Raw genomic sequence first — 27,092 nt, 5'->3', positions numbered from 1 at the left:
CTAGTACTTCTAGTCAGAGAGACAGCTGTGCACATTTGGAACAATCCCAGGGAGAAGACCTCAAAAAGCTTGAAAATGATACTGGTGCACAGAAGGATGCCCTGTCCTCAGTTGCCAGAAAAGTGTCTCCTCTGTAGACTTCTATATCTACACCCACGTTTCTGCCAACTTACAGAAAGAACAAGTATCAAGGGGGCATTTTCATACCATTGCTCTTTCCTCACTTATAAACGGTGGGATTCATGTCCCTTTGGCAGGATTATCATGATATCATTATTTGAGTATTGTATATAATAAACACAAAAAATAGTAGCCAGTATTACTATTAATGTGTATATTTCCCATTAAGACAAATGTAAACTTAGTTTAAATTAAGAAGAATATTCCACTAATTGTTTATTGTGTATATATATCAATAAATATACATATGTATACATGAATGTATATATATTTACATGTGTTATTTTATATATTTTTCATATATATATACATATATACACACATATCTTACTCATAACATCAGTAAATAGATACAGTTGGAAGTCAGCATGGCTCAAGAAACACGTCACCATTTGACCAGTTTGCCTTAATTACACCGGTGTTTCTGGAATAATTATTACTCACGTCACTCACAAAAGTAACCCAGTTTGGACACTAAGTTATATGATAGTCCTAAATAAGGATCAAAAGGAAAACATTGATCTCAAAGAAATCCAAGACCAGTTACAGTCCCAATGCTGATGAATAAGGCATCCACTAGACAAGACAGCTTAAGAAATTTGTACTGGGGACACCAAAATAATTTTTAAAATATATAATACATCTTTAGTAGCGTTTATCAAAACAAAAACAAAACAACAGACTCAGTGGTCATAAGGTTTGTCCCTAACAGAGAAAAGAACGCACATTTTTTGACAGTTTGCTCCTAGGGTTGACTTTAATAGCTGCCACTTCAAGTAGATGGTTTTAGTAGAACCGCTTAAGTAGCTGCTAGAACGCTTTCAGTTACTGCTACATTGAAGGTTATTTTGCCATCCAATTTTTGTCTATTTTTTTTCTTCTTTAACTCCTGGTAATTTCTCTAATTCTAACAGCTTTAACATTTAGCTCCAGCACTTGGGAGTTTCGGGCTGTATTTAAAGGCTCATTTAAAACTTATCAGACCGATGGCATTAATTTATCTCAGACCCAGGGGTTCTGGGTGGCAGACATAAATTACCTTATTTCAATGACTTTGCAGTTTTTTCAAGGAGGATGTTTGCTTTCTGCTTTACATAACTTCTAGACTTATTCTGTGCAGTTTGATTTTAAAATGCCCCTTCTGCCTCTCTTACTCCTATTTCCTCTTGGGAAGTGTTCTTTCAATTAGGAAAATATTACTTTAGCAAATCACACTTTTAACAAGTTCTTATTAAGCAACACTGGAAGATGAGTTAAAATGAAATTTGTCCCCCCTTCAACCTGACCTGGGTATTTTGTATCTCATTCTTAGAGTAGATGCACATGTACCTTTTTTACATTTTCAACTATACCTAAATAGATTAGCCTTAAATAGAACTCTTTGTAAATGTCTTATTTCATCTCAAGCTCAATGTCAAAGTCAAAACTCTTTACCATTTCTTCTAAGTACTTCAAGCTCTCTAAGTTCCTAAGATACTCTGTTATTCTCCAGCCCAGACACCTTGGGGTTCAGTGACCTATTCAGGCTGTCACCTGTGACATAGGTTGAAATGATCGCAGAGTATCTGAAATTCACACGTAAAGCTAAAGGTTTAGATTAAATGTGTAGTGTGACTCTTCCATCAAGAAACATTTTACCTGAGTTTCTAATAATTAGCAAATCTTATTCAAATATTTCTGTACCACCAACCATATAGAAGAAGAAATTCATACTACCTAGTTCTTCTTTTTACTCTAGGTTTTTTTGGTTCTAGAGATGATAAAATTAGTGGAATCATCAAGAGAAAATATTGGGGTTTAGATGATGCACAAACTGATTTACAATGGATTGTGGATTGTCACAAAGGATATAAAAAATGCTTTTCCAGGACTGTGATATAGGGAGGCTTTTAATATAAGTCTCTGTGAACCCAGAGGAAATAAGAGCTATTTTCATTGCTCCTTAAGGATTTCCTTGCAGTATGTGAAAGTTCTTTATTTTCACCTCTGTGGCGTTTGTTTTATATGTTATAAAGCTGTTATTGAATTCAGAAAATAAAATTGAATAAACTATTTTCAGATAGAGTACAGCAGAGATAGTCACAAATACAAAGCTTGAACAGGTAGGTTTGGCTTTCCCTTCTGAGAGCCCTGAAAAGCATTTGGGAATTAAACATGCAGGTTTAGACTTCATTACTGCAACCTTGGTAGTGATCTGTTTTTATGTTACAGGCAATGAAAGCTTAGAAGAAAACTATGTCCAGGACAGTAAGATGGGGTTTGTCATCAACGCCATCTATGCCATGGCACATGGGCTACAGAACATGCACCATGCCCTCTGCCCTGGCCATGTGGGCCTCTGTGATGCCATGAAGCCCATCGATGGCAGCAAACTCCTGGACTTCCTCATCAAGTCCACGTTCATCGGTGTGTCTGGAGAGGAGGTGTGGTTTGATGAGAAAGGGGATGCTCCTGGAAGGTAAAGCAGTCTTTTCCATAATGGATCTAAATAACCCTGTGATCCTCTTCGAGCCAGACAGATAGATACTCTGGCTCCCTTTGGTTCCATGGTTTCTGGGTGCCACGACGATAGACATAAACAAGGATAGACGCAACGAGATAGCTAAAAAGAAAGGGCTAATGTTAGATGGAAATTACATTATAAAACATTGAAGAGCTTCTTATTGGTAAATACCCACAATCCTGCATCCTACCAGTGCCACCCCCCTACCTCCCCACACACACATACAGCTATCATCCCTGGTCTTCCCTTAGAATGCCTGGGACCTCCCTGCAAGCCCAAGATACTAAGGAGATTACACCTGACCAGCAGGATTCTCCCTGGCACTGCCAACATCAGGTCAGCCTCCTTCTAACCGATTAGTCCCAATACTATACTGGTTGTGGAATATTGTAATATTATTCCTGCTTAAAGAGCTTAATATATGACGAGAACCAAGTCTTCACATGTGTCCCTTTTTTTCAGGTTAACTTATGTTCCTGCTAACATGTTTCTCGGAACAAGAAAGAAAAGAATTTTCTGTCTGGTATTCAGTCTCTATGGCTTCCAAAGAATTAATCAAGAAGCAAAGGAAAATTAAATCTAACTAACTATATATATTTTTCCCAAGTCATTTTATATACAGTCTCTTCTGCAACACTTGCTTTTATAGTACCAGTTAGCTCATATGTAATTGGTATGCAGAGAATGATATCAGTATAAACAGTAGTTGTGTTCTTTCATAGGAATTTTCTTAGGCAAGGGATGATCAGAACAGTGGGATAAAACTTAAAACCTGCAACAGGAAAGAAAAAAGGCCCTCAGTCTGGCTACTGCACAGTGTGCCCACAATCTTTTTTTTTTTTCCTCCTAAGCCCTGTTATCTTTCAGTACATAATTTTGCAAAGTGAGAGATTTTAGAAAAGCATATGTTGTGATAAAACAGATCATCAAATCATTTAATCCTCATCGCTATAGGCATATCATCATCTTCTTTTACAGATGATAAAACTGAGTGTCAGAGAAATGAAGAAACTCACCTAAAGTCACGCAGAGAGTAGCTGGTGGAGGCCGTGCAGTCTGAATTGACACTTGTAATCTTTTTGCCACATCGTGCTGCCTTTTAGCTAATCCTAAAATTAGGCAGAATTGCTGGCAACCTTCTTAATGTCATTTCAAATGTACTGTAAGAGACTATTTGACCCTAAATAATTCTTCACATATCTCTTCCTTTCATGTAAGCTTAAAGTTCTACGTTTAGAGAGTGCCTTGCGGGGCCTAAGTGCATTCTCCCTGTCAAAATCCAACAGCTCCAGGAAGGATAAATGCTATAAGTAATACTCAGCAATTAAAGCGATGAATTTATCAGATTCCTTCCAAGCTGCCAGTGAGGTGGGAGCAGCTTTAGATGAAAATGAGAGTGGGAAGAATGGAATGATGCAGGGCCTGGGCGTGTGGAAAGCTTCCAGGAGCTGAGCACCTTAAGAAATGGTACCAGAGGAAAAAGTGATTCAGAGCACTGACCGCCCCCACCCCGCCCCCCTTTAAACCCGTGGTTGTAATCCTGGGTTCTCCTGGAAACCAGGTTCTATCAAGGATTGGATTTGGAATGGAAACCTTCCTTCATGATTCTATAACATACACAATGTGCCTAGGACAGGGCCAGATGCATTTCCCACACAGCGTAGACATGAGTTTCCTCCTCCTCTCTCTATTTGTAAACTATCCAAAATATAGGCCCACAATTTTAGCTTGTTTCTCCTTCATCTTTAATTACGTATTTAAATCAAGAGTTTTCCCCTGGGTCCCTTTTCAAGGATCATTTCCACAGGCTTGAAATTGGTCAGCTTCATCTGTATTCAATTTCTATTTCAACCACTTCCCTCTGTTTCTATCTCCTTGTCACACCGTCATTCATGCTTTGGTCCCTCTTGTAATTATCTTAGTTAATCATCATGCAACATAGATTGAATGCATTGAAAGGATGCTGTAAAGTTGTAGTTCACAGCGTGAGGGTATTCCAAATAACCACCAACGTGCTAGAAGGGACTCTGGGGTCAAGAGAAAAGAGCAGTGTTCCTTAACACACACAGCACTGGGGAAGGCTTCTTTTTAGTAAGTCAGTATTTTTCCTTTGGTATCTTCAAGCATTTTTTTTTCTCCAGCTTTTGGGACTTTTCAAAAGTATGTTTTCATACCAAAATATTGTGAATTTTTCAGTTCCTAAATGCTAATTAAGTGTGAACTGATTTCTCCTATTGAAATGAGGAAGTTGAAATAAAAGTCTTAGGAAACTGGTTTATAGGAAAAAGATATTCTAAAGCTCGCATTACGCCTAAGCCTGCGTTGAAAGTATGTAAGGAGATTTCACAATGTAATATGGAGTAAAACATAAAGATCAAAGGAAATGAAAAAGGGAATTACTCATACCAAACACAGCAGGCTCTGTAACCATAAGGACCTTACAATGGGAAAATATTGCAGGTGTAGATTAGTGTCCTTGATCATGAATGCGAGCCACCAGCCCACAGTTAATACCCACGTGGATATCACTCAGACAGCTTCTCTGAGAACATTCTGGTTTGTCTCAGCAACCAGAGGAATGAGACCCCTCTACTAACCAAAAATCAGAAAGCAGAGAGGTGAATAATGCGCTCCAGTTGCACCATTCTCTCTTCTCACTCTATGTAAGTTTTGTTCACCTGGAAAAGTAGGGGAAAGACTTCCTTTATGCCCCGAGAGCCCCCTTTCCCTTTAGGGAGCTGCTACTTATAGAAATTGCCAGAATCTGATTGTGGAGAAGCCACTAGCCATCCTTTGGGTGACAGGATGCGTTTGCACATTAAGAACAGGCAGCAAAGCTATTAAAAGATATTAGCTGTATAGATAAAGAACTAGGCCAGATATGACCAGTAGGTTTCAGATGCCAGCTAAGGTTGATTGGTAGTAGCTTCCTGGAGTGCTGGGCTGAGGAGGATTCTGAGTCTGTATCAGGATTAGAGGGAAAGAATTCCGAGATGGGTTAGGTAGGGATATTAGGGAGGGGAGGAAGAGAGCTGAGGAAGAGGAATACGTGTTAGTTAATTGCCAGCTATTTCTTTGGGTCACGCACAAAGAGTAAGAGATATTGTCTCATATTCTAGTGCAGGAGAGTGAAGAATGCACAGGTACTGTAGGAAAGAACCCCACTTTGCAGAGCCACTGAGGGAGAGTCAGGCATCCATTTTTGGGCAACTGCCACTTGAGTTATAGTTTCCTTGGAGTAAATAGCAACATGGAAAGAAGATTGAAGAATACCAGAGAATTGTCAATAACCGAGAGAGAAATGACTATGACAACACAAAGATGTTCTCATTTTCTTATAGTATGGAAATAACCAGAGTGTTTTAGCACATTAATAGTGCTACTAATGTGAATGATATAGTGATATTGCCTTACATATGTATTTCTCCCAATTGCGAACAGCCTTATGTTAGTAAATTCCCCCAAGAACCCCGTGAGCCTTACAGAGTTTAGTGACATTCCTAAGTAGTATAATCTACTATTAAAACATTAGGAAAGAGATTCCAGCTTATACATTCTAATGTCAAATGCTGTGTTTTTTCCACCAAATTGGAAAATGCTCTCCACTGCCCACACTGGGAAATAATGTGTCTGATCCCCAGAACACACTCTGGCTACAGTGAAGATTTCTAAATGTAGATTTTACCATTGTGCAGCATTGCAGCATTTGAAATAACTGAAATAACTGACACCAATTACTTGGATTCAGAAATGTTTGTCCTGATCAAGGAAGGGACCAGTTTAAATGTCAATGCTCAAGATGTTAAATCCCAAACATCCTTGCTAATTAAAGGTGCATTTCTCAGATTTCGTGCTCTATTAGCACCTAAAATAAGTTCCAGACTTGGTAAAACTCACCTCTTTTAATCCAGTGTAATTAAAATGGCAACTGAATGTGAAAAAGGAATTTGGAATAAAAGTACTTAAGCTAAAAATTAGTGTTCTGAAGAATTGTTACTTGATCAAAGAATAATCTAGTGAATAATGATTTGAAGGATATGGTGATCGACTCAGCACATATAGATCTTTTTGAGAATAAGCAGAGAGAAAAGTACAAGAATAATATCTTCTTTAATGAATATGGATGAAACACAAACAGAGACTGAAGAATGGAATATACATTTTGGAAAATCAGAGGATACATAACTAAATAAACTGAAATATTGACAGTAGCTGGCATTGGGACATGGGATGATTCTAACTTTTCTCTTTCTTCTCTCTATTATTACCTATTTACTAAATTCCTTTGGTTTCTACATCATGTCCATCTTCTCCAAGACACACGTGTTGCTTTCTTTGTAGGTATGATATCATGAATCTGCAGTACACTGAAGCTAACCGCTATGACTATGTACAAGTTGGAACTTGGCATGAAGGGGTGTTGAACATTGATGATTACAAAATCCAAATGAACAAGAGTGGAATGGTACGGTCTGTGTGCAGTGAGCCTTGCTTAAAGGGTCAAATTAAGGTAAGCCAGCCACACATGCATTCTTGGACGGTGTCCATGAGGAGACCTCCTCCTGGGCATAAGCAAAGAAAAACACAGACATTTTTCTTTGACCAGACTGTCCAGAAAGGGTGCACCAGGCATACTGTTTCTGTCCTTGTGTTTAGCAAAAATGAGGAAGACAAAGAAAGATTGGGCAATGGAATAGGCAAACCACTGGGATATTTAGAATAGTCTTTATTTGAATCGTAATGATGAGCTGCAGTCTTAAATATGATATAGAAAGCAAGGGGATGAATAATCAAATTAAAAATTAAGACAGAAGTAAACGCGGAAACCAAAGCCAATGATACTGCTTACTCATAGTTCTAGCTGTTGTCAAAGAAAGCAGAAGCTGAACAATGCCAAATAAATGTATAACTAAAATAAAAGAAGCTGAAATGAGGTAACACAAAAGCATTGCTTACTACTTCTCTTTTCTCTACCAAGTTCTTTGAATGTTCCTGAAACTGGTATTTTCCAGCCAAGAGAGAGTCTTCACTTCTAATTATTCCCAGAAGTTTTTTTTTTTTTTTTCCAGGTTGGGGCAAGTGAGTGATCATGATATTACTGTATATTTAAAACTAGAGTAAATAAACCTCATAAACTGGACATTTGGCTGAATGGAGTAGAGAGAATTCTTGGTGAAGAAGACATGGAAAGAGCACTCTCTGAATCCCATGCTATTTAGAAACCAGACTGGCTGATGCACTAGGAAATGGAGCGTAGGGGAGTGATTGTGAACTGGCAGGAGTGTGGATTAAATGACCTAATAGGTCTTTCCCATCTCTAATTTTCTGTGACTCATCTCTGGGAGCAGACAAGCCGTCAAGTAAATGTCACAAGGCACAGCTGGGGCTGGAATGTATACGGTGTGAGGCTTCTGCTCTCTCTCCACATGGCCACGCTGCTATGCCATTTGCAGGAGCCGTAGAACCAGCCATGCAAGGGAGAGGCCCTGAGAAGTATACTTAGGGGCCTTTAGGGCAAGAGTCTAGTAGTGCTGGTACAGCAGCTGGAAAAGCTTTATCACTGCTGATCAAAGAATGTGGAGGATCTGCGACCTGCAACATCGTTTAGCAGCTGAGAAGAGCTGTCTGGGTGGACTCAAGCTCTCAGTAGAATCCATCACTTTGAGTGTGAAAAAAACTTCTGAGGCAACTCACCCTAGTTGCAAATGTCACTGCCTTCTCTGCAGGTGTGATATTAAAAATATTTAATAATTGTCATGATAACCAACCAATCAGAATGAACTCCATTTTAGTGCTATGACAGGGTGCTGGAGGCCTCCTGCTATGCCCACGGTTAATCCTTGAGTTGTTGGATCATGGGAAGATTTAGGTGAGGAATCTTACATGGATAGGGTAGTATGGGGCAATCAGGGGGCTTGGAGAGACACCATTAGTTTCCAACCAGTACAGAAGCATTTCAGTAGTGTAAGAGTGACTCCAGGCAAACCACTGTGTACAGGCCAAACGTCAGTGCTGCTTCTTCCCAAGAATCCATTTCTGATTCTTATCCAGATGGAATTTTTCACATGGGGCTATCTGGTGGTATTAGGAATATATCCTCTGAAATTGAGAGGCCTAAAACATCTCCTTGACTCTTAGCACAGGATGCCAGACCAGTGGATTCTGGGTTGGTTATCTTCTCTGGATGGTAGGGAAAACCAGGGAGACCTGAAGTCATATGATTGGGACAGCCCAGAAGCCCTGGGCTTTATGCTCTCCTGTGACCCAAAGGGTGTCACATGTTCATCTCAGACCTCCTCCCCAGCATGGGTGGCAGCATTGAATCTTTAGTGCAGACAACTGCTGTGAAAAAGTTTATGAAACTACACAGTTTGGTTATTCAGAGTATAAGAAAAACAAACAAACAAACAAACAAATACAACCCTGGCAAGAGAAAACAAATCAATCTGAAGATACTCTGCACCCCAGCTCCCTTTCAGACTTCCCTCCTGTTACTCTGACTGCTGGCAGGCCATGAATGGGAGCTCACATGCCATGTGTAGTCCCATTTGTATACTCCAGAAGATAGACTTTCCCCCCACCCCCAAGTTCAGAGGAAAGGCTGTCTGCATGCATCTTTAAGCTAGATACTGAAGTATTTATGGCATCACATTTGCATTACACCCATGCAGTGTTATCGAAGGAGATCCCAGAAATCTTTGCTGAGCCATTACAGAGCACTTGCTATAAATGCAAATCTCTTGGGGTCCAATTTTCATAGTACTGTGTACCCTGCAGGATAAAAGTTATGCCCGTTCTCAATAACACCTGGCGTGGTGGTGAGGGGGGATGTTTGTTTGTTTCCCATAAGCACCACGGGAGGTATGGAAACAAATGAAATCTGAATCCCATTTACCAAATAATAGCATTTATATTCTTACATCGTCAATTTGCCATCTACCAGGTTCAGGATGCAGAGCCAGGTCTCTCAGTAGCCACTACAGAGACTGGAGGGAAGCAACTTAAAAGGTGATTGTAGGACTTGCACTTATATTAACTGAGAAACATAACCTTTAGGAAAGGATTATTCACTTTAAATATCAAATGCCACTTAAAATCTTGAAATAACCATTTGACTTCTTTTGTGATTACCCATAAAACTTTCTTATGGTAATTTCCTTTGAAGTAGTTAAAAGTCCAGTTTTCTTATGTTATTGATTTTAGAAATATAAATATAATATCTTATAAATATAATATTTTATGGAGGAGAAATTGATTTCAGTCATACCACAAACAGTGGTAAATAAAATCAAACTTTTATTGTTGTGTCTTATATTAGTCAGGTTTCAGTCAGGAAAGAAAGAACCCATGCCAGGTGGTTCAACAGAGGAAATTTAAAGTAAAAAACTGGTTATAAAAGTAAAAAGGGGGCTTCCCTGGTGGCGCAGTGGTTGAGAGTCCGCCTGCCGATGCAGGGGACACGGGTTCGTGGCCCGGTCCGGGAAGATCCCACATGCCGCGGAGTGGCTGGGCCCGTGAGCCATGGCCTCTGAGCCTGCGCGTCCGGAGCCTGTGCTCTGCAACGGGAGAGGCCACAGCAGTGAGAGGCCCACGTACCGCAAAAAAAAAAAAAAAAAAAAAGTAAAACGTGGCAATGAGGCAACTCAGAGATGAGCAACAGTAGGAATCATTCCCACCTCTGGGCTAGAGGGACACAGGGAAGGTCACAGATACTACCTGAGACACCCCCTGAGGTGGGAGGGGAGGATACCTTGATACGAGGCTTCTCCTCTCTCCGGCTCTTCAGTCTCCCATTAGGTCCTTCCATTCTGCCAACTGTATGGAGAAGACGCTGGAAAGAGAGCCTGAGCAATGTAGTGCGCAGATACTTAGCTCAGGTTCCCTGGAACCCTGAAAGCTAAGCAAGGTTAAGTGCTAATGCATTACTGGGAGATACAATCCCAGGGAAGCAAGAGTGAGAGGAAAAGGGAAGGGAGGCATAGAAGCATGGCGGAACACCTCTACCACTACGGTGAAGCGTCACTGAGCAGGACGCTGCCTCACTGAGCACAGCTCAGCCTCACGGAGGTCTCTGGACAGGCTGCTGGGATTGTCTGTTGGAGCAAGGAAGGGAGAAAAATGTATGCACTCCTGCCATTCTATTTTCTGCTTCCTGTGGTCAGCGTCTGCTCACAGGACGTGATGTCATCTGACTCCTTTAGGCAGCTGCTGGGGAAGCCAGTGTCCGTGTCCTGCTATGTGGACCTTCTTTGAATTTGGAAGCAGCAAGGGGAGAAGTCTCTGTGGGTCTTACACAGTCTGGTCTGGGCTCCTGCTGTGCTGAATTGCCAAGGAGGCAGTTCTAGAACCCAGTGCCTCCTCTGGGGGAGAGAGAGTCACCTGCAGATGCCAGAAGATGACACAGTAGTGGTAGGCTCTGAGGTAGGAGTTGCAGAAGCATCCAGAACCCTCAAGAGCCAGGGGCCAAGGGCCTAAGAGACAGGTCAGGCAAAAAGAATTTGAGGCAGCACGTAAACTATGGACAATGGATCTGCAAGCAAACGGCAAGGGCCTGGCACTTGTATTGGTCTCCCACACCAAGCCTGCTGCTGTTTTCCTTGGTGTGGGGAAGGCAGGAAAGAGGTAAGAAGGGGTGGGAAGCAAGGGGGAGAAAGTGAAAGAAAGGAGAAGGGAGGCAATAGAGATCGGGAACTAACATTGATCAGGCATATTCTCATGCAAGTACAAGAATGGATGACATCGTTTCAATTATTCCTTAAAACAACCCTTTAAAAGCAGATATTATCACCCCATTTTATAGATGAGAAGTCAGAGGCCAAGAGGGCTTGAATCACTTGCCCCAAGCTTTCTCAGCTAGTGGTTAAGAAATGCCGAGCTGAGCTTGGAGCCAATCCAAAGCTCTTATCAACCCACAGCCACATGTTGTTCAACCATCTTTCATTATGTGAACTGACATATTTCCTACAAATGCAAGTTTCAATTGCTAAAGCTGATTTTCTTAATAGTTTACAATGAAGTTATAAATAGAGATCCACTTTAAAATTGCTGAGGGAACAGAATCTAGAACTAAGCAGGCAATAAATATTAGTGAAGGTGGTCGGGGGAGTCTGACAGAGATGGGGAAACCGGCAGAGAATCCCAGGGAAAGGGTCCTGGGGATTGCTTTCATTCGCCTCCTATTCTTTCTTTTCCCCTCTCTTCTCTTCTAGTTTTCTCTTCCGTTTAGTTCGTTTTTGGATTCTTTACTCCAAGATGATGGTTTGGGTCTGGGACTTTAGGCATGGAAAGTAGAAATCACTACTTCCCCCCTTCTCACCTGGCCTGTCAAGATAGAATTATGGAGACCATATCATAAATGGCTCTTCATTACACATGCCATATTGTCCTGTGGTAAAATACACCCTAGATATGTGGAGAAAAGCCCAGATACACATATTTTTACAAACTATATATTTCAGAATTGGGTTAACTGTTTTTTCCCTGAACCATCTGAACTGAGGTGCAGATATCATGAAACTTCATACCTCAGCTTTTGTCTTCTAAGCATAAGGGCAATTCTCACATGGCCATAAGACCAGCTAAGAAAGTTAGCAATAACATCACCAACCACAGCTGTCCTGTTCACCTCAACTTCCCCTTTTTGTGAATCAAAACAAACTACCCATTGAACTTGTTCATAGTTAATGCAACCATTTTGGCAACCAATGAAACAATGACATAGTTCCTTCATTATGTAATATTTTCTAAATTCCACTGCAGGATGGCAGGTTCTCAACAAAAATTGTCCACAGGAATATCAAAATTCCTTATCTGAGAAGCTTATGATTACATAATGATGATGTGATCTGCCCCAGCTACTAAAAACATACTGGCTACAATTTTGAAAAAAGTTAAAGACAAAATACTGGGTTCCTTTTTGTATTTTATTATGTATGTGAAAGCATGAAATTATTATAGTGTCTCTGGAAGAGAGAAAACTTTGCAAGCACTGGTCATAATGAGAAATTCTATGGAATCATCATTAATTTATTCACAGCCACTCTGAGTAATACCTACACCTTCACCTCTCATGCTTTGACCAGTGTTTAAGATGGTCTCCTGGTTACTGAACTTTTTGGTGATCACCTTAGCCTCAGATCTAGCTTGTCTGCCACTTTTGGGGACAGGTGCCGATAGGACCTGCTGCTGAATCACATGACACTGGGCAGAGAAGGAACGCAGCAGAGCTGTTGTTTCTTGCAGGTGGCAGTGGCCAAAGCAGGGCTCATTTTCTTTTTTAAGTAAATATTTATTGAAGTATAACACACATACAGAAAAGTAGAGAAGGAAGGCAATAGCATGAGTACACACTGGACTCTTACTTCTGGGTCTTTTCTTTAGCTGATCCCACTGCCTAGAACTCTCTTCCACCAGATATATTCAGGACTTCCTCCCTTTCCCTCTCTCAAGTCTTTACTCAAATGGCATATCTTTGTGAAGGCTTACCTGACCACCATATGCAAAATTGCAATCCCCAATTCCACGTGCCTCCCTATCAAGACTGGGACTGAGATGAGGCAAGTGACGAACTTAGGGCACAGACCCTAAAGTGGCCCCCCATTAACATCCTGCAAGTGCAGGGTGGGCATGTGCACAACGCTGAGGGTTTTCAGGGCCTCTTTAAGTCTGGTCCCTAGGCACTAGGCTTGCCTCACCTTGGTCCCTGCCCTGAACCCTATTCCTCTTTCTTGCTGTAGTTTTCTCAAAGCCCTTTTCTAGGATGGCGCTCCTCAAAGATGGGGATATGATCTGTTTTATTCACTGATTGTGAATGCATAATGTGAATGAATGAATGGATGAATGATTGAATGCATATGCCCTGCATAAGCATTTCATTCCTCCTTCTAGCAGTATATGTATTACATTATGTCAGATTTTGAGCTTCTTAACCTCAGTGATCATCAGGTCTTTTCATTTATTTGTCCGCATGCATAGCACCATGTCTGGCACACTGGGCCACTACATAAATGTTGGTTAAGTAAATATATATCTGCCAACTTCTGAGATATAATTTCGGTTCTCAGCATAACATGCCATCATTCTGACAGCTGTTTTTACACAAGGAAGAACTTAGTTCTTGAAAATAACTGGTGATAATGTGCCTGAGGTTTGCACAAGTTACTGATCCCCTCTGCAGCTGTTTCTTCATCTGCAAAATGTAAACAATTAACTTCACTGCATGGAGTGGTTGTGAGGTTTAGTGTAATTCTGTACAGAGGGCCTTGCACATGGTCTCGTTCAATGTATGTCCATTTTTATATGATTTTTGTTACATTTCCCCTGTAATAAATTACTATGTAGGGATTTTCCTAAAGTGATATTTTTCTATAATTCTTTCAAGGCTCTCTTCAATTTCCTCCTATTTTTTATTCTCTTTGAATTCTTCATTTTCATTTTTTTTGTTTATGTAATATTCCATATTATTTCCCTCTTTTCTTTCACATACATTATTGAGTAATTATTGAAAAATTAATATGTACCAATAACTATGCTAGCACTGTGAAAGCAAAAGAAACTTAAACATGGCCCCTTCCTTTGAGGAACTCATGGTGTAGCTGGAAAAAATTGTATCAGCAATTAGAGTCCTTTGTTGCCCAAGCTCTCATGCTGGGTGCCATGGGGACACAGGAGGGTAGGACTAGCCCTTCTCTCCCTCAGCTGATTTTCCTACGGTCCTAATTAGGTAGGACCAGTGTCTTTATTCTGTTTAGTCTTCCAGGCATTTCCCTTCTGAAGCAAATTTCTCTGTTTCCTTTGACTTATCATTACTTTTCCTTCATTATATTCTCTCGATGCTGTTTTCTTTCTTTTGTCCTTTTTCTAAACAAAGCCTAAATTTAAAAAATCCATTTCAAGTTACTTCAGAAATGTAGTCGTAAAGTTAACACTTGATTTCCTATGTCATAAATACTTTAAGACTCCTACAGTATATATGGAATTGAATCATAACCTTGTGTGAAACAGCAGGTCATCTAGTCTTACTAACAATAAACAGAGCACCATGTACACAGGATGTAAAAGGAATCAAAACAGTCCCTGTGTCTCGGGAAGTCTTGGTCTTTCAAGCGCAATTTCAGAGAAATATCAAATCTCTTATCATGACTCAGAGCTGTCATAAAAAGTGTTTTATGGTAACAAAAATGAGACAATACATTATTCAGTTATTGAGTGTATACTCCATGCAAAAGAAATATCAGTTAGTATAAAAATAATTTAAAATATCAATACCTGTGATATGGGGGAGATTAAAATGTAGAGACAATAATTTAAGAATTTTTTAAAAAGTATCTGAATGAAACATATCTACCATATACATGTGAAACAACTAGAGGACAAAAGCTAACTGACTTGTGGTAATAAACTACCAAGTATATTTTAATTATAGAGAATTCCAAATAAGGTAATGTTTCAAAGGGCTCACTGCACCAGAAATACTTCCTGGAGCATGTGTCAGGACTCGAAAGTAGTGACATAGATGGGCTGATGGAGGAAAGATGATATTCTAAATGGAAAGGAATATCCTTTCTTTTATTAAAATATATTTATTTCTTTATTGTTGCATGTTAAAGCCATGGATTAAGCAACACACACACTCTCTCTCTTTTGTCCTTCTTAAAATCTATTCTCTAAACAGCAGCCATAATAATCCTTGTAGAAAGCAAGTCAGATGGAAAGCAAATTAGATGATGTATCTGCCCTACTTGAAACCTCCCTCCAAAACAAACAATTATGTGGACATTAATGAGGATGTAAGCAGGGGATGGCACAGAGGCTGCCTTCCTTGTTTGGCGGACTTATGTAAGAGATTATTAACCGTCAAACTTAGGTGCAGAAACAAGGACCAGGGACTAAGTGGAATCACTGACCAAAGAGCTTATATTTCAAAGGTATTAGAAAAGGGAGACACTGACATTCCTTGAGTGGCCAAATTACATTTTTAAAAAAGGTTCAACTCAACACTCGTTCATTGGCCAGCTACTGTGTGTTCTTGGTACATTTATTGATGACTAGGATCTGAAAACAATGAAAGTATGGCATGATTCCCTTCTCTTGAGGAGCCCACAGGCCATCAAGATGATCTTGGCAGCTGTGTGCATGTAACTCTGGAGTGAGAAGTAATTAGAGGCACGTTATATGACTAGGAGACAGGGACCAGAATTCAGCTTTCTGAGTCTAGAGGGGTGGCTGAGAGACAGAAAAGACAAATCCCATATTTTAGACATTGTATGGCAAAAGTGCACATATTTGGTGGCTGAATAAGAAGTAATAAAAAAATAACTCCATTTGAGCAGTTCCTTTTTCATTATTTATTAGAGGTATAAGCCAATCACTTATTCATTCATTTATTCAGTCATTTAAAGGCTAATCTTAAATACTTTCCATGTGCCAATTACTCATAGGATCTACCTTTCACCAGTCATTCTGCATAAATAAATTGTTTAGCATTATTATCTTTTGAAATCGTCTCATTCATAGTATTCATTTTATAGTTAGGAAAAAGATAAAGCTGACTGAAGAGATGTACACTATTTTGTACTTCTTATACTCATTAAAGTAAAAAGCAGTACTCATTTATTCAATTTTCCTCATGGCACTTAGAAAAATTTATAATTTGGAATATCTATTTCTTATGCTTATTCTGAGGATAAGTGTGAATTTTTCAAAAAGACAATCTGAGTCTACTTTCTAAAGTTATTTGAAAGTAAAAGAAGAAAAAGGAAACCTTTTACAGTTTCTGAAAATATAATGTCATTTGATATTTTTCATGTAATTCTAAAATAGTGGTATAAATTTCGACCAGATTTGCAAGAAGATAATTTTATTTTCACAAAGGATAGAATTTGTATGATTTTAAGGTATGGCAATATTTACAGTTTAATTTCTGACTTTACATATGAGAACATTTGATTATGTCGAATGTGTTAGGGAGGGACCTCTGTTTCTAGCCATGCGGGAGTAACAGAGTACAGACTTTGTCTTCTGCTGTAAACAACCAGAAAACTTGACACAATATATGAAATGACTATGTTCAGACATTGGAAAACAGTGCATGACCTTGAATTCAAGGAATTGAAAGGAAACAAACAAGGTGAACCCTAAAATCACTCTGGCTTTCTGTCTGGAGGCAATTTCCTAGTTGTTGTTTAGTGAGAAAGAACACAAACAGAGGGGGTTTCCCTGGTGGCGCAGTGGTTGAGAGTCCGCCTGCCGATGCAGGGGACACGGGTTCATGCCCCGGTCCGGAAAGATCCCACATGCCACGGAGCGGCTGGGCCCGTGAGCCATGGCCGCTGAGCTGCGCGTCCGGAGCCTGTGCTCCGCAGGGGGAGAGGCCACGACAGTGAGAGGCCCGCGTACCGCAAAAAAAAAAAAAAAAAAAGAACACAAACAGAGCTTTGCTATCTTGATAATTTAAGAAGACAGAAATCAGAGTTTAAGAAGGCCAAGGCGGCCAGAATTTGTAGTGCAGAGGAAGGAAGAGGATGGATCTATGCAGAAAAAGAGTCCCAGAATTTGGCATATGAGTTTTCATGAGTGTTTGACTGAATCTGTATGAGCAGGGTAGAATTCAGAATGTCCAGGTAAAGAACAATTAATGGGAAGCTGGATTCCCAGAGGTCACACAAGGCCAAGAATTGTCCCAGTTTCTACAAGCCCTAGTGGAGACGCTTTGCTGAATACACAAAGAGTTAAGTAGAGATCCCAGCAGGGTCATAGTTTATAATGAGGCTAAACTATTCCTAGAGTAGAGACTATTCTAGACTTGCCCTAAAAAATGAAAAACAAGACTCAAGCCTGAGCCACAGGTGACTTAGCTGCCTGCTGGAACAAAGGCCAATACTACTTCAAGAGAAAAATCCAGCACTCTACACCTTATGTCCAGCATCTGGTGAAAACATTTTAGACATGTGACAAAGCGAGACACATTACCTGAAGGAAAAGCAAGCAATAGAAACAGTCCCAGATATTATATTGATGATGGAATTAGAAGTCAAATTAAAATACCTACTGTAAATACATATGAAAGGATTTAAAAGAAAATGTGCATATCACGAGAAGACACATGGAAATATAAGAACATAAAATAGAATTTATACAATGAAAACCAAAGTATATTAGAAATAATTTTTTAATGGATGGGATTAACAGCATATTAGACATTATGAAAGTACAAATCAAGGAACTTATAACAATATAAAAAGAAAAATGTATTTTTACTTTTCTAAGAATTATTAATACATATTAATATACATAATGATACGATTCAGCTGTTTAATTCCTTTTATAAAAGAAATTATTATTGAAAAGCTTCCACATCCAACATGGAATGAACTGAAACTCACATCTGAACTCTGGTACAATAAGGTATATCCCAATCCATGTATTTAAAGTTCCTCGACATATACGATTTTTTGAAAAGTTACTTTTCTAAAAAAATCATAGTTTGAAAGCAAGTCCTCATCTGAAAAAAAAAATGTCTTTCTGGAGAAGCGATCTGTAAGGCATATGAAATATTGCTATGTTATAGGTCATACGGAAAGGAGAAGTCAGTTGCTGCTGGATTTGCACTGCCTGCAAAGAGAATGAATATGTGCAAGATGAATTCACCTGCAAAGCTTGTGACGTGGGATGGTGGCCCAATGCACATCTAACAGGTAGGAGCTGCCTCACTTGTAAGCCCTGTCCCTGACTGTTGACCTTTCCAATGTGCCTGTTGTTTAAAATGATAGTGATTATCTCATGTCTTTTTCAATGTTTATTTACATTGTTACTGCTCATGTCAAAGTGTACACATAAACCTCTTATACGATTTCCGTAATCTATATTAAAAGTTCATTTAGGGCTTCCCTGGTGGCGCAGTGGTTTAGAGTCCACCTGACGATGCAGGGGACACGGGTTCGTGCCCCTCTCCGGGAAGATCCCACATGCCACAGAGCGGCTGGGCCCGTGAGCCATGGCCGCTGGGCCTGCGCGTCTGGAGCCTGTGCTCCGCAATAGGAGAGGCCACAGTAGTGAGAGGGCCGCGTACCGCAAAAAAAAAAAAAAAAGTTCATTTAAATATAAAAGTGTATTCAAAGGTTATTCTTGTATACAAGTTGTTCCTGTTTTTCTTTTTAAAAATTTTATCTGAAGATATTTCTAGTCACCTGAATTTATATTCGCAAATATTTCTTGAACATCTATATATGAGGCACTATTGCAGGGCGTAAAGGTACAAAAATAAGTGAAACACAGCCCCAGCTTTATTTACTTAAAATATATCAGGGAAGAAACATGTAAAAGTATAAAATAAAATAGTTATTACTACAATAGAGATATTTATAAACTACTGTAAAGTTTGTTAGGCAGATAAGGAGATGAAAGAAATTCCAGACAGAAAGTAGAACATGGGAAACATGAAAGCATGTAGTACATTTGGAGAAAACCATGGAACAAGTATATGGGGTTGTTTGGTAAATGCAAGGCCTAGTAGATACGTGGTCAGAAATGAGACTGGATGAGTACACTGGCAGCAAATGGTAAGGAGCTTCTGTAGGACCTTTTTATAAATGTTTGGATTTTGGCTTTAAGCACAGGAGAACCACTGAAGAATTTAAAGTGGTGAATAACATCATGATATCTGTGTCTCAGAAAGATGACCCTGGAGGTAGTATGGAGGAGAGTAGTGAGCCTAGACTAAAAATAGAGAGAAGTTAGGAAGCTATTATGTTGGTCCAAGTGAGTAAATTCAAAGGGTGTGAACTAGGGCAGCTGCTACAGCAATGGAGAGGAATAAATGAATGCAAGAGACGATTTACTCATAAAATCAATGGGACTCCTGTGGATGGATTACATGAGTTTATAAGCTTCCCAAGAGCAATGTTCAGGTATGAGTTTTGATTTCCAAAGACCCTGGTATGAGTTCACGGATGAGAGGTGTTTCACAGTTACTTTTCAAAAATTTTAAAAGTGATAAAGCTATAGAAACTTTGTCTTTGAGTTCATGGAGACCTTGTCATCTGAGTAATGCAATCCCTCATTTTAGAACGACAAAGCTGAGGCCTAGAGAGGTGTACTTGTGTGCCCAAGGTCACGCAACTAGTTAGAAGCAGGTCGTAGTTCACTGACTGCTGATCCTATGCCTCCCTGTGTGCTGCTGATAATCATTAGGGTAACATTCATGATTGCTGTTTACTTTTTGACTTGTTCCCAAATAAGAATACAAAACTAAGAAATTGCGTGGCTTATTCAATGGGCATCAAAAATGGCTGGCTGAGTAGAATCAGGTCACATAATTAAAATTATACTTTGTAAGTGAGAGACCTTGTAAAATGTTAACCCTGTTAGAAAATAGACTGAGTATCAGAAAGCTTTTAGAAATCACCTGGTACAAAGGCCATTTTTAAATGAAAAGAAATTAGATCAGAATATTTTTGAAGGTACAAACTATACCTCACCTGTTTATTCTCTAGCTGAAAACTGGTTTTCAACTTCAATGTGCCTAAAAATTACCTGGGAATTACCCATCTACAGAGACTCCCATTCACTGTTTCTGAGACAAGACCCAGCAGATTCTGAAGCACTTAGTCCCTGTTCCATCCCTTGAGAAACATTACTCTCTGGCTCATAGCCTGATGCCTTGAACATAATTGCTGCCTGATAAATATTTGTTCTATTGAGAGAATTAGAAAGAAGAAGGGACTCACCCAAGTTCATCTACATAAATACAGATCCTCAATAAGAGAAGCCACCACTAGAATCTAGGGGTTTTTGTCCCTGGGTCTAATGCCCTTTCACTATGCATTTATCTCATGGTTGCATGCAATGGACTGACTTGGAAAAGCTTTTCCAACCTCATTCTGGACACAGGCCTCCTTTCCCACTTGTACTGTGTCTCTTTTCACAACTTTACCCTCCTTTGTAGCGTGTGCTTCCTGCCGGTCCTTTTCATCTTGAGAAAGCCGTCCCCTTAGATCACCATTGTGCTTGAGAACTGGGCTTGACTTCAGAGTCAGCCCTCAGCTATTTGACTGAGGCCACAACTGACCAGGAAGAGGCTCAAAGACAAAACCACCACCTTTCTAAGGTTAATCTTAAACGTCAGAAGTCCTGGCTTTGAGGTACAAGAGTTTTCCTCTTGTCTACACTTTTGGGGCTTCCTCCAACTTTTCCTACTGCTTCATCTTCCCTTTAAATGGGGGCTTATCTCATACATGATAAAGAACTTCTATCCAACTTTAAAACATTAAAATACAAAAAAAAATTTTTAAATCTAATATGTTATAATAATGGAACTCAAAGTCATATGTTTTATTCCCTAGACATCTTCCACTGTGGATATATTGTCTGCCCACTGCCAAATGATCACCATCATTGATTAAGCCTCTTTGACTTAGTAAACTATTAAAAAAATCCTCCTTGATTATAAATAGGTGACTTTTAATGCAGTTATCTTTCTAGAGAATTTAATCTACTATCATCCATCATATGTGTAAAAATCACTTTAACATTCAAATGAGTTGAGCAAAGCAACAGCTCAGACCGCCTTTATCTGATAACAACAGGCAAGTGGCTACTTTCGGATCATGTATCCAAATTATGTTGTAAGTCTTATACTTAAGGTCTTTCAGAATATGCATCTCTCATACTCATTTATACTTTTTTTTAACGTCTTTATTGGAGTATAATTGCTTTACACTGTTGTGTTTGTTGCTGCTATATAACAAAGTGAATCAGCTATACGTATACATATATCCCCATATCCTCTCCCTCCTGCATCTCCCTCCCACCCTCCCTATCCCACCCCTCTAGGTGGTCACAAAACACTGAGTTGATCTCCCTGTGCTATGCAGCTGCTTCTCACCAGCTATTTTACATTTGGTAGTGTATGTATGTCCGTGCCACTCTCTCACTTCATCCCAGCTTACCCTTCCCCCTCCCCGTGTCCTCAAGTCCATTCTCTACGTCTGAGTCTTTATTCCTGTCCTGCCCCTAGGTTCTTCATAACCGTTTTTTTTTTTAGATTCCATATATATGTGTTAGCATACGGAAATGGATAAAGAAGATGTGGTACATATATACAATGGAATATTATTCAGCTATACTTAGTTTTAATGACACCTACTGTTTCTGCATCCCTTCCAGTCTTACACATGAATGGAAAATGAGATCTAATTTGCCACTTACCTGGTGCCATGTCAGGCTCAGAGCAAGGGCGCAGTAGATGGCAATGTGTTTTTGATTGTTGCCATAGTAGCAGTAGTTGTGAAAAGAGAAAACTCACAGAGAGAGAATACAAAAAAATCAGTAAAAATATTCAGAGGAGTATATGCATTGCCTTTAAGTAGGTATTTTATTTTCATGGGTAGATTTTTTTGACTGAATTTTAGTTAAAATGAGAAATCATTCTGTTTGGAAAATAGTATTTTTACTGAAGGTGAAGTTTGTTTAAAATATGCTTAAAATCATTTTATGTGATAGCTACTTTTCATATATGCTTCAAAGACTCTAATATTAATGAATAAAAACATGTTAGTGAGTTTTTGTTTTCATTAGAATATGTTATTTTTTGGCTATGAAGAAAAATATTGTATATTTCTTAGAGGAAGTGACTTCTGAAGCTGTTTTAATAAATTTTTCATATTTTCTTCTTGGGAATATGCACATTTTAATTCAGCATTTAAATTTCACACTTTACTTTTTATGATGCATAAACAGGGATGTCTTCTGCCATGATATTACAACTTGACAGTAGTTTAACAATCTATGGGCCAATTATATGTAATCCAATGCTACTTACTCCTTTTAAAAAGTCAAATAGTATAAAGTAATTCCTCAGAAAGTCAGACTACACTAAATCTCATCAATAAAAAATACTGTTATAGAAATTAACTTTTTAACTATTTTTCTCCATCCCATAGTTACTGCCACCTCTCATATTATCTACTCATTTATTCACTTTTATATTATACACTACCACCTACTTCATGCCAGGTATTTTTTTTTTTTTTTGAGAAACTGGGACATGTGGGTGAATGAAACAAGGTTTATATCCTGGAAGAGAAGCTTCATATGAAACCAGACATGTAAACAGGTAATTATAAGCCTTGCAACAGGAGTATGTACAAAATTTCATGTAGGTACAGAGAAAAAAAGCAATCATTTTTCCCTGGGAAGAGAAAAATCTTCACAGAGGAAGGGACATTGAGTTAAACATTAAATAATAATTTCACCTTGTAGGTAATTTATATTAAACATTAAATAATAATTTCACCTTGTAGGTAATTTATATTAATGTAATAATGTTAAAGAAAGCATTTCAATGAAGCCTTATGCAATCATGAAGTACTATTGTAAATGTTATTAAATGCCCCAACACACTTTAGGTAGAATAATTGTGGCCTATCTTTATTTCTTGGTTCATATTAAATTTGTCTTTACCTAATTGGAAAGAAGTCAGATATTAAATTTTAGCCTCCTCCAATGCTTTTGGATCTTACTAGTGAGCCAATGTTTGTTTCAAAAATTAGGAGTAACCCATTGCCCTCAGATCAGAGTTATTACCACTTCTCTTTTTGCTCAGTAGTTTGTAGTGTGCTTGGAGGAAACAGACTTGTCCAATGGTTCTGGATTGTGTAGAGTAACTCTAACCATAGACACTGCCAGGTCCTTAAGTTCTCTGCGCTTTAGATATAGTATGCACAACTCCCATTAAAATCTTCTCCTTTTGGGTGCTGGGGGTCAGGTAGGCTCAGGACACTCACTCTTTACCACTGGTTGAACTTAACCGCCCTCCCTTCTAGTCTTGGAATACCCAAACACACTTGGGGGTGGGGCAACTCTTCTCTTTAAACCTCAAAACAGGACAAATAAGTACATTACATCACATATATGAACAATATGGATATTTTGTCTAATTCTCTCAAGATATCAAAGCTAGCACTTCTCAAATTTAGGGTGTCTTAAAAAATAAAAGGAAAGGAAAGGAAAGAATAAAAAACAACTTTTAAGAAGCTTATTCAAAATGTAAATGATCAGTCCCAATCCCCAGGTGATTCTGTTTTGGATGGTCCTGGATTGGCCTTGAAAACTTTGGTTTCCACATGGGGAAAATAATCTAGGATCTTCACACGAGATAAAGTAATCCTAGTGGTGGTGTAGGTATATTGCTTTGGGGTGTTGTTATGACAAACTGCTACTGTTACAACACAAGAATACTTATACTTCTATCATAAGGATGTTTTTCTTCATTTGTCTATAGTATACTGCATAGGATAGGCTTAATTTACAACTAGACTTGGAAGACTCTATGATTATCTGTTGAGATGGCTGAGTATCAGTCTTTGGTTTCTGGCTACATTAAGGGCACTGGGATTTATGATATACAGTTTAAAGTTTAAAACTCCACTGATGACAACCAAAGTCAGTTCATTTACTGGTGGATTTCCCCTGGCATATTTTATTAGACAGGTTGTCTTGGCTCTATGACTTGAGGGTCATAAAAGACTTCACTGAGAACTTCTATCTTGAGCTGTCTCAAAACCAGTGTTCATTGTGCAGATTTTGGTAGCTCGATCCACAGATGAAGTATGCCTGTGTAGGAATAAGGGTCCTAGAGAGCTTGCACCTGGATACCTCTTGATCCCTGACTGCTAAACTGAACTTTCTCTTACTGTACTTTACCTTTTGCCTTTAAATGAAAACATTACATAAGCATGTTCTGTGAGTCTTCTGAATGCTTTCAAATATTTGAACTTGTGAAATATTTGCATATACAAAGCTTATTGTTATAACATACTTAACAATAGCTTGATATAATTGAATTACTGAGTTAGAGTAATGACTGTCTCTAACAAAACCCAGGTTTAGGCAAGTCCTTATTACTAGTGTGGAGAACATTAAAGACAAACTCAGGTTTGTATAGCTTTTATCAATAAAGTAGAAAAGTATGAATAAGCAAGAACATACAAAGGAGAGTATGATATATATAAGAATCTTAAGATAATCTTGCACAGAAGACCACTGTGTAGTTATCAGCTTGCTTCAAGGTTCTTGGGTTAACAGTTAACTTTCATGAGCCTTCAGCTTCTGGAGGCTCTCTGCAAACCTCAGTTTAAAATCACTAAGGGATGTTACCTTCAGCAGTATTAAGGTTCCCTTTTACTTGTCCAGAGGTTTGGGAATGAAGACAGCCTTATATAATTTAAATTCATGAATAAATGTTCTGATGAAAAGTTCCCATATCACTAGATTGGTAAGTTGGAACATGCTTGCTAAGACTACACGTCTGATCATATTTTTGCCATTATAAGTATTGTGGCTTTTCAATAGGGGAATGCTTCAACCCATCCAGAAGATAAATACACTATTTAAGCTAGTATATATTTATAAACCATAGAAGGAGACCACTGTATGCAATGCATGTGGAGTTACTCAAAGGATTCTTTTGCCATTGTATCAGTCAGTGCCCCCGTCCTTTACAGTTTTGCCAGATTAATTTAATTACAAATGAAGCATGAACTGGCCACATCTGCTATCCTGGGAATGTTTTCCCACTAGTGTTTAATTTTGTGGCCAATTTGTTTCTACTGAAATGAGTTCTTTCACTTTTTCCATCAGAATTTTATCTAGTGTATGTTGGATATTTCATCTGGTGCTACGAGATAGCCATCTGGTTTTGCCAGAATTATCCTTATGCATCTTACAACACAATCATTCTGGTATTTCTTTTAAGAATCTCTTTTCTGGCTAGAGTTTGTGTACCTACAATTGAATTCTTGAACTTCTCCATGGATTTGTTATTATTAATAAGTTATTTGTTTTTCTATATGAGACTCTGTAAGGACTCTTAGAGCAGTCTGTTTAGCATGATTGTCTCTAAAATATTTCTGTTATCTTTCATAGTACTAGAACGGTATTAGCTTTTATAGTACCTTTTTTTTTTCTAAATGCAGGTCTCAACCTTTATGGCAGCAATTATTTTATATAACACCAACACATCAAGAAATTAATTATCCTTAGGCAAGGAGACTAAGCATTGGCTATAGAACTAAGAGGTTGGGTAAATTTGCTTTTAATGGGTAAATTTGTTATATATTTCTGTGTAACAAATTACCCCCAAACTTAGTAGCTTACAGTGACACACATTTATTATCTCACAGTTTCTGTGGGTCAGAAATGCACAGTATAGCTGAGTTCTCTGCTTCATGATCTTTCACAAAGCTAAAATCAAACTGTCAGCTAGGGATGGGGTCTAGTCTGAAGGCTTGATTGTGGAAGGGTGCACTTCTAAACTCACTTAGTTATTGGCAGGATATAATCCTCAAAAGATTGTTGAATTGAGGGCTTCAGCTTTCTTTTCATTTTTTTAGCTGGTTATTGCATGGGGACTGTTCTCGGTCCCTTGCCATGTGGACCTAAGCAGCATAGGAGGTTGCTTCATCAGAGCCAGCAAGAGAGTCTGAGTCTGCTACTAAGATGGAAATTATCTTATGTAACCCAGTCACAGGAGGGGCATCCCATCAACTTTGCTATATTCTATAAAAAAGAAACAAGTTATAGGCCTAGTTCATACTCAAGGAGAGAGTATTATACAAGGACATGAATCCCAGGATGTGGGGATTATTCGGAACCATTTTGGAAGATGCCTACCACAATGAACAATGGTTTTTTGACATTGCTATGCTGTTAATACATATAGATCATGGTGTAGCATTTTCATATTTATACAAAAAAGAAAGATTTGTGATGATCTAGGTATCTATGATAATCTGTATACTTATGTACTCTGTTTCAATCCATCTTCCTATTTCTGTGGAGTCTTTCATCCATAAGAATTCTGAAACAAAAGCTGTTACTTGGATAATGTCTTAAATTATACATAGTATAGGTATTTTCATGACTAAATCAGATATAATTTGATCAGGTGTAAGAATTATAGCACATCTTGTCTGGCAGTAAATCCTGTATGTTAAAATTGTGTGTGTCACCAAGAATAATGTATTCTTATAATAATAGTCTCAAAGTCCCAGTTATATGTTGGAGCATAGGATTATCAAAGATTTTCACTATTTGAGTGGTTTTATTAAACCAAGGTATTTGATGTTCTATTAATAGTGAGATGATTAGTAGACATAAAGGCATCTATATCAATAAGGAAGAGATATTGCTTCCCCTGGGAGTTCAGAGAACAGACAGGGAGTTCTTGGATGCCAATGTCTCCCCTGGAGTTAAGTCATTAGACAGATTTTAGGTAGTTATCCTGAGTTTTACTAATATGGGGTAATGGTTCTTTAAATTACACTTTTATTTGTGATAGCTATAGGTTTTCTTATCTATAGGTTCCCAAATCACAGAGAGTAGAGGCCCTTTTAGACGTCTTACCTAAAGA

The 27,092-nt window shown here is 38.6% G+C and overlaps 1 protein-coding gene across 2 annotated transcripts in view; it reads left to right on the top strand.

Annotated features, from left to right (window-relative positions):
- Nucleotides 1-27,092, top strand: part of GRM1 (glutamate metabotropic receptor 1) — a 358,869-nt gene that overhangs the window by 291,786 nt on the left and 39,991 nt on the right. For both annotated transcript variants that reach the window (XM_060167605.1, XM_060167607.1), the window contains exons 4-6: nt 2,392-2,638; nt 7,025-7,193; nt 18,252-18,378. In XM_060167605.1, the coding sequence (XP_060023588.1) occupies nt 2,392-2,638; nt 7,025-7,193; nt 18,252-18,378 (543 nt within the window). The remainder of the gene's footprint in view (nt 1-2,391; nt 2,639-7,024; nt 7,194-18,251; nt 18,379-27,092) is intronic.

The sequence above is a fragment of the Lagenorhynchus albirostris genome, chromosome 12 (genome assembly GCF_949774975.1).
Source record: "Lagenorhynchus albirostris chromosome 12, mLagAlb1.1, whole genome shotgun sequence".
Taxonomy (NCBI): domain Eukaryota; kingdom Metazoa; phylum Chordata; class Mammalia; order Artiodactyla; family Delphinidae; genus Lagenorhynchus; species Lagenorhynchus albirostris.
This window is presented reverse-complemented; position numbering and strand designations above follow the sequence as displayed.